The 8,669-nt window shown below is 37.3% G+C and overlaps 1 protein-coding gene across 1 annotated transcript; it reads left to right on the forward strand.

Annotated features, from left to right (window-relative positions):
- The first annotated feature begins 23 nt into the window (after positions 1 to 23).
- Positions 24 to 8,669, forward strand: LOC124169140 (peptidyl-prolyl cis-trans isomerase FKBP8). Its single transcript, XM_046547644.1, has 8 exons — positions 24 to 169; positions 308 to 471; positions 838 to 972; positions 1,052 to 1,260; positions 7,106 to 7,247; positions 7,331 to 7,498; positions 7,609 to 7,818; positions 7,929 to 8,669. Exons 1-8 carry the CDS (start codon positions 166 to 168, stop codon positions 8,013 to 8,015), a joined length of 1,119 nt encoding a protein of 372 aa, XP_046403600.1. The 5' UTR covers positions 24 to 165; the 3' UTR covers positions 8,016 to 8,669.

Raw genomic sequence — 8,669 nt, forward strand, 5'->3', positions numbered from 1 at the left:
AAAATATCTTCACAAATAACGACGTTCATTTGTTTCGCTTGTGTTCGAGAGACGAGAAATTCGAGGAGTATGACAAATTTTACAATGAAAGGGTGATATAATGTTAGATGCAAAGACACTAAACAATTCTAGGATTATCTCTGAGGCTCTAACACAATAACTAAAATGGGTAAGCTCTTTGCTCTTTACTCGATAACCATAGTGTCCAGAAAATTAGTTGAACTTGCTCATTTTGTGCCGCATTATGTTTCGGCGAAATGGGGTTAATCTAAACTTTGATGCGCTATGATAATTCCTTTCCTACCAGCTGAAGAAAAGGAAATTAATGGTGAATGCACCGCGGAGGTGAAGCCTCACGAAAAAAATGATTCTTCCGATCAGAAAAGCGATGCTGACAATCCTGCCACCGAAGGTGCAGTTGAAGAAAATGAATGGTTAGACATCTTAGGATCGGGGCAACTTAAAAAAAAGGTAGGCAAACTAAAACATCGAAATACGCTAAGTCAACATACATTCACATAAATTAGGTCACTTCACTTACGACCTTGGATTGACGTTAGCTAATTTCGTGTTCTCTGACAGTACCTTCGTGAAGTCTTAAATTCTTCACCCCATCGATTCGTGGAGGTCGCAGTTTTCTATTGCCCCCCCTCGTTATAATGCACTTCATTTAATTTTTTCACTGCCAAGTCACGGACCGAGGAAGCCGGTTTTAAGGACCTTGAGAAGTAGTCTTTCAAGAAATTTCCAAAGCATGGAATGTTTCAGTTAACCAGAACTGTGAAGAATTAAATTTCTGATTTGTTCAGTATATTTTGGTTGCTTATTTTCTTTTAGGTCATTAAGGCTGGAGAAAATGATAGTCGCCCTGAGAGGTATCATGTTTGTGTTGTGAACATACAAGGCACCTTGGAGGATGGAACTGTGGTGGAGAAATATGAAAACTATAGATTCCAGTTGGGAGATGCTGAGGTTTGTGTTATCATGATTAATGATTTTAACGATATTTGGTAAGGATAGGAGTTAACTGTTTCACTCGTCAATTTCTCAGGTTATCCAAGGTCTAGATTTAGCCATTCCTTTGATGGATGTCGGAGAGGAAGCGGATATACTGGTTGGCCCCCGTTTTGGTTATGGCACTATTGGTAGGCCTCCTGATATTCCTCCAAATGCTGAAATAACATATAGAGTTCAGTTGCTATCATCAGAATCTGAAACTCCCTTGGAAAATCTGTCTGCTCTGGAAAGGAAAAGAATTGGGTAAGTAATTATTATTTATCCTAGAGTTTAAGGCCTTTAATTGGAAGCATAAAGTACACTTGTTCAGGCTGCCCGGGAGAGGATAGAAATTGATGAATAAAAAATTGGAACTGTCTAAGATGCCTAACAAAGAACTTTTTTTTACTATTAATTTCTTTGTTTTTAAACGGCTTTTTGGAAGTTAAATTTTTTATTAACTTTGAATCCTTGTACAGTATTTTTATTATTTAAACAATACCTTTCACCCCATTGCAGCATCATTAGGGAATACTGTATATGAATACAAAGTTTATACTGAAGTGATTGTTAGCCACTGATGTGAAGCTGTTTGTTAGATTTTAGTCACAATGATTTATCCACTGTGGGAAACCAAACAAGCCCACAATAGTGGTAAGGCTGTGTAAAAGATTTAACTGGGAAAGAATTAACCCTTTCACCGGGCTCCTCACGGAAAGTTGCTTTTAGCTGTATGAAGGCTTTGAGTATTTCTGTTTCGCCCTGTACGGGGTTGTTTCTCGGCAAGGAATTGCCCAGGTTGTCGCTTCCTCCACTTAATGATCTTGCCTAGTGGGGTGCCGGACCCTTTCCTCGGCAACTGGGCAAATATAATCCTTGACCCTTTTCCCGTATACCTTTCATTTTGCAATGCCTCTAGAACTTTTAAACGAAATTCTACGGTTATTTTTAGGGTTTTCAGCAAAAGAGCATTATATCATAGACCAACAAATACTTTAAAGGGAATGAAATCTTTCAATGTCCTAGTATACTTGTAAGTGTTTAAGATTTATGATATTAACATATTTTAGATCCATGATAACCAAATCCACTCTCTCCTCATTCGCGTCTGCTCTCCACGAGCATTCTGAGAACATGAGAATGAAATATTTAGAATTTTTTTCAAGAATATTTTTCCGAAAAATTCTCATAAAACTACTTGTATCTTACAAATGTGTCGTTTGAAATGGCTAAATTATATTTATAAATCAATTTCACTTAGATAAATATAAATTTTACACACGAAATAAGAAAGAGAAGAAAATCATATTTTATTACATTACGAGGGCTTTTTTTCATAGGAGTTCTATAGGATATTTCACCAAATTTAACAGCAAATGTACACTTAGAATGTGGCTGACAGAGTAACGTATATCTTTAGATGTAAATCATAACAATGTCACTCCTGTAAATTTGCTAGTAAGCTAGCTAGCTAATATTTGCTGCTTTAAAAATAACAATTAAACATCTAACCTTAGCGTCCCAAAATTTGCTGTAGGAACTCCGTTAATATGAACGCTAGAGTTCCATTTAAAATGTGGAACCGGTCAGCAGAACATCCAGAATGTAATTCTTGGCATTGATTTTCAATTAATGCAACATGTATGTTATTAGTTATTCTAACTTATAAACAAATAAGTGACCATAAGCACCTTCCTTGAGTGGGGCAGTAAGTGCCGGAATGGGCCGAGATAATCCCCACACAGAAAATAAGAAAGGGTTGGACCTCTCGTGCCTAGGGACCCTAATGGTGCATGGGACCCACTTGGCATGCTTGACTGCAAAGCCGTGAAAATACGGACTTCGGCCTTCAGCATCAAAAAATTCAAGCCGTGGAATCACAACCTTGGTAGTGAAAAGGTTAATTGCTGGAAACTTGGAGTTGGATTTTTCCAGCATTACTTTTGGACTAAATTTAAATCCTGTATCTAAATAGAAAAAGTGTTAAAAAATTACTACAAATGAGCTATTTCACAAATTTTACCTTACGGTCGACTGTGACGTAATCAGAAAAGGAAGCTGTATTTTTCCATTTTTTTCTCTGTCACCTTACTTCTCAAGGTATTTGTGATGAAAAACCAAAGGCTCAACCCTTCTGCAGATAAACTGATTATGCCACTAACTCATGATGAGCAGATTGATTGGACATATGTCACAGCCTTTTTTGAATAAAAAATATTTGGTTTTACTGGTATTCAAACCTAATCTCCCGATTGCGGGTGAGCCGTGTTAGCTTAATTTACTCTACCAAGCCATCTTTCCAAAGCATACTTAAGGATATGATTTACTGAACGAGTTGCTGTTGAAGTTTGCTCTGGAAAGATGTGCTGTAATCGGGTGGTTTCCTATTGTTTATTGTATTGCCTAAATCGAAAGATTATTAATCCTGGAGTACGTATGTCACACTTTTAGATTTTTAAATGACGATATCTATTTTTTGCGATTAAATGAAAAGTGAAAAATTACAAGCACGCGCAAACATGACGGCTAAGTATGAATGTTGGGAAAAGTCCATGTGACGTCATTCTGGTTCCGGCTGCCGTCATGTGAGGCAGCCTTGGTGAAAGACTATGAGCGCCGCTACGATGCAGGCTGCTAGCAGGTAGCGCTTGGCTTGAATAAGGATTATTTATACCTGATCAAACGAAGGAAACTTTCCGACGATTGGCAATTATAATAGGTGATTTTTAAGACATGTTTCCCTGAGCTCTGTGCCACATACATGCATTGGTAATCTCAGATGACATAAAACTCCTACTACTTGTATAGCATCTAGATCCCTGTGACGTCACGAGAAGTGGCATCGCATGGGTGCCAATCTGGCCTTTTTCAAACCAGGTTAAAATTGACTATTAACATTCGTCTAAACTGGGATTTATAAAACCAAATAAATTGTATATTATTAGTACACTAATGGTGGGTAACGAATCGCAATTAATGGCTTTCGTTTTCTTTGATGAAGGAAACTACCATATTGTCTAACACGCCTTACCGGCAATCAGGAGATCTAGGTTCAAATCTCGGTTAAGCCAAATACTTTTTAATGGCGAACTTCATCCTTGGTGTATAAAACTTTGCACCCACGTGGGTGATTGTGCACAAAGTCACTTGTTTCATGCTGTGCAATGAGGAGTTTGTTCTTTCAGACTTGAAATCAATTGGAATACATGAAAAGAATAGGGTAGTTTCCTTCATCAAAGAAAACAAAAGGCATTGATTGCGATTCGTTACCCACCATTACTGTATTCATAATATACAAATTATTTCGTTTTAGAAATGCCGGTTTAGTCAAATGGCAATGGTCCATTTTTATCCTCATTTGAAAAGGGCCAGATTGGCGCCCATGCGATGCCACTCCACGTGACGTAACAGGGACCTAGTTTCTATAAGAGAAGATAGGAGTTATACATCGTCTGAGGTTACCAATGCATGCATGAGGCACCGAGCTCAGGGAAACATGTCTTAATAATCACCCCATTAAAACTGGCTAAGGTCGGAAAGTTTTCTTCGTTTGATAAGGTATTAATAATCCTTATTTAAGCCAAGCGCTACCAGCCAGCAGGGTACTCAGCTACCCGCTAGCAGCCTGTGTCGTATCAGCGCTAAGCCTCGCTTCAAGGTCACCTCACAGGGCGGCAGCGGGAACCAAAAATACGTCACACGGGGAGATTTCCCGGCATTCATACTTACCCGTCTCGTTTTCGCGCGCTTGAAAATTTTCACTTTTCATTTAATCGTGAAAAATAGATATCGTCATTTAAAAATCTAAAAGCGTGAAATACGCACTCCAGGAGTAATAATCTTTCGATTAAAGCAATAAAAAAATAATAGGAAACTACCCTATTGGATAGATGGAAGGTAAAGATGAGGCCATTCTCTTTTTAGTATTTCAGTAAGAAAATGTGAAAGTTGCCACCCAATTTCCATGAGTCAGTGACATCATTAGAGTTCTGTTTCATTAACTCATTCAGGGAGTACCTTTCTCCATGAGGAAGGCACCACTCACACGAGAGTAAACTACAATGAATTATGCGAGGCCCATGCAGAAGCAAGCACAGAGCCATAAATTTGCTGATTGAGGAGCTAGAGTATGGGGCTTGCCTGTATGCACTGACTTTTTTGTCAATTGGCTTGCATCGAAAAATCATACATTTTATGGAATCAGGTCTACATTTGGTTCGTATAATGCTGAATGTTAAATCCGTATTTGGTTATTGGCTGATGTGAATTATAACTACAGCAGACTACCGATTATCCGGCTGCGGTTTATCTGGGTTTCGAATTATATGTGCATGATTTTCACTCTTGCTCAGTTTTTTCCACGATCTTTATAAAAAAATAGAATCGGATGCAAAATCATCGAAATTATTGCATTAATGCCAGGGTACACCGGGCTTATTATTTCCATAAGAATCCCCCTCGTAAAACGCAATCGATGACGTGCTAGCTGCATTCACGGGAGCACTGTGTTCCTGTTTTCCAAGCCTCGCAGTGCGCGACTCCTTGATCACGGATACAGTGTAATTTCCGACGTCAAGCAGTGGTTTTAAAGCATTCTGCAAACAAGTTTTCTGTATCCGTGATCACACAGCAACGGATGTGTGGTTTTCGGAACCAGGCCTTACATGGAGCATTAATAATATGGGTACAACCATGTTATCGCCACTAAAAAGATCGAAAACTGGTGAAGAGAGCTCTCAATGAGTCCGGGAAGTACTCTTAAATAACAGAATTACTGCATAAATAATAATATATTATAAGCGATTGAATGAACTACGGCCGTTAAACGGTTGAAAGAAAATTAATGCCCCAGGGCCGTACTGGGGAATTAATTTTCTTTCAATAATATATTGTTTGTTTTGCGTAAATTATTAATATTACAAGACATTTAATTGAAATGTAAGATTTCACTTCTTCCCGGCGTATGATGGCGGTGAATTCTTCTCGGGTTTCCATCTGGGTGAGCTCCATCTCCATCGCTGCCGACGTTTCGATAGAATCCTTTTCTATCGTCATCGGCCCTGATGACGATAGAAAAGGATTCTATCGAAACGTCGGCAGCGATGGAGATGGAGCTCACCCGGATGGAAACCTGAGAAGAATTCACCGCCATTTAAGTGAAAGTTTGGGTTATCCGTGTTTCCCAATTATTCGTGCCGTCTCTCCCCATCATTAGCCCGGATAATCGGGAGTGTACTGTACATTGAAAGATGGAGTGTCGAAGGATAAATGCCCCTGGGCTAGTGTTCTCCTCAGCTGTAAGCAGGTAGTTGCCGAAAGGGAAAAAGGAATGGCCTGTAGCCACCCAAGTCCCTTTCTCCTATATGCCTGTGCACTAGGCCAAGGAGTAGCTGAGAAGTGGTGACCTTTTTAACATGAGCTTGTGGCATCTTAATTTATATGCAAAAATAATAATATAATAAAGATATTTATTTTGCTGCCCAAAAGTTACCCTTATATACATCGAAGGTTTGTGAAATTAGGCACTCCAAGAAGATACAATATTGTTTAGGGGTTGCCATTAAATGTAAATAAGGCATTGCTCAGGAGTACATTTTACACAGTGTTTAAACAAAAGTAGCTCATCAATGACTCGTCATAGTTGCATGTATCCATAAATTATGGATTCAAGTATGTGAGCAAACTTGGAAGCCATTGCAAAATACATTAATAGCAAATTATCATGATACAAAATTAAAATCAAATAGCATGTACATAAAAATAGAGGAGTATTAGGAATTAACATAATCAATGGAACCCATGCCTTGAGGAAAATCAAATAATTATCTCAAATAGAAATTCAACATTCTTGTGAAGAAACAGCCTGCCTTTCAATTTATGAAAAAATGCAGCTTGGCTATCTCAACAAAGTAATTATTGCCATAGTTAATCATATAATTTTGGTGCTAAATAATTGTATAAGTGTTATTATGCTTCATTTTTTGTTTCAGAATAAAAGTGAAACGTGAAAGCCATCAATTTTTCTCTTAGAATAGCTCAAGAAGTAGTCCATTGTTGTTAAGACCATCTTGTTTTCATGATTTCATTATAAATTTTACTCTTTGGACAGGAACATGAAGAGGGAGAGAGGAAATTGGTGGTACTCTCGCGATGAACATAATTTTGCCATACAGTGTTATCGCCGTGCCCTTGATTTCCTGGATGACATAGAAGGTGGTATACTTGTGGAACCTGATCAAGATGGAAAGAAGGTAGACCTAGTGAAAAATTTCTCTGAAAAGGTGACGTATTTTTTATGGGTCAACTTCTGTAATATTCAATCATTTATCCTCAGCCAAATGAAGATGAGCTTCAGGATCTCCTTGAAGATCGGTTGAAAGTCTATAATAACTTAGCTGCTGCTCAGTTAAAAATAAAAGCATACGATTCTGCTCTATCATCTGTTCAGACTGTTCTTCGATGCCAGCCCAAAAATGTCAAAGCACTCTTTCGGAAGGGGAAGGTAAATAGATATTCATTGTATTGAATCAACTTCTTTATGATTATTTATTTATACTAACGTCATGAATCATTAATGTATGAAATTGAACTAATACCCAATACATTGTGTAGATACTTGCAGCCAGAGGTGATACGGAGGCAGCTATACCTGTTTTGAGACTCGCCAGTCAGCTGGAACCAGAATCCAAAGTCATTCACCAAGAACTATCCCAACTAGTGAAGCAGAAGAAGAAAGATTCTGAAATGGAAAAAAATTTGTATAGAAGAATGCTTGGTCAGGACAAGGTTGATGAAAACTCCAAAATAGACTCAAGGTCTAAGGTAAATGTATTGAATATCTTTTAACTTTGAAAGACCTCGTAATATTTGGTTTTCCTTTGGGTTTTTGTTACAACTGTGTTTTAATATGTCTCATTACTTTCAATTTGCAGTATAGCAAGATATCTTGGGGACTTGTTCTAGGAAGCCTCGCTACTATGTGCGTGGGTATAGCAGCATACAAATTTAAACTTGTGTGATTAGTCATGGTGTTAAACTTGAAACAGATTATGAACAGTACCCATATGGTGAGAATCATCCCATAAAATGTTTTACGTTATTTAATAAAGTGGCCTTCATGTTTCCATTTAAGAGAAAATGATCATTTAGTGATGGGCGGTGGATCATAAAATTTGCATGCACGATGGTGATAAAGTGCTTATCAATAATTTAAATTAGATGGTACTAATGCAGGAAACATCTCATATGTGTATGTTTATTATTTTTGCGGCATTTATTTTTTTGGGAATTAAAAATTCTCCTCATTTCTTATGTGACATTTATTTCTATTATAAAGGGCTTTGGTAGATCACATGTCAAGTTAATAAGTACTTTCATTATTTTTTTTTGTAATTCATCATTGATAGCTGTTTTTACACGTACTAAATGTAAAATTATTTTATTATTAAAAAACTGGGATGAGTACATATTTAGATGTGATTTTTTTATATGATTGTTAAATATTTAATACCTGATTTACAATGGACCAATGTTTTCTTCATGTCTGCACAGTGCTCTTTATTGCTTGTCTGAATGCTCCATCTTGTATGTCACATTTTATAGCTTATAGAAATCTTGTAATAACGAATAACAGCTGAAATAGAAGTATAAATAAAGGAGTATTTTCTGATGCA

Source organism: Ischnura elegans, chromosome 12, assembly GCF_921293095.1.
Source record: "Ischnura elegans chromosome 12, ioIscEleg1.1, whole genome shotgun sequence".
In the NCBI taxonomy this organism is placed as follows: domain Eukaryota; kingdom Metazoa; phylum Arthropoda; class Insecta; order Odonata; family Coenagrionidae; genus Ischnura; species Ischnura elegans.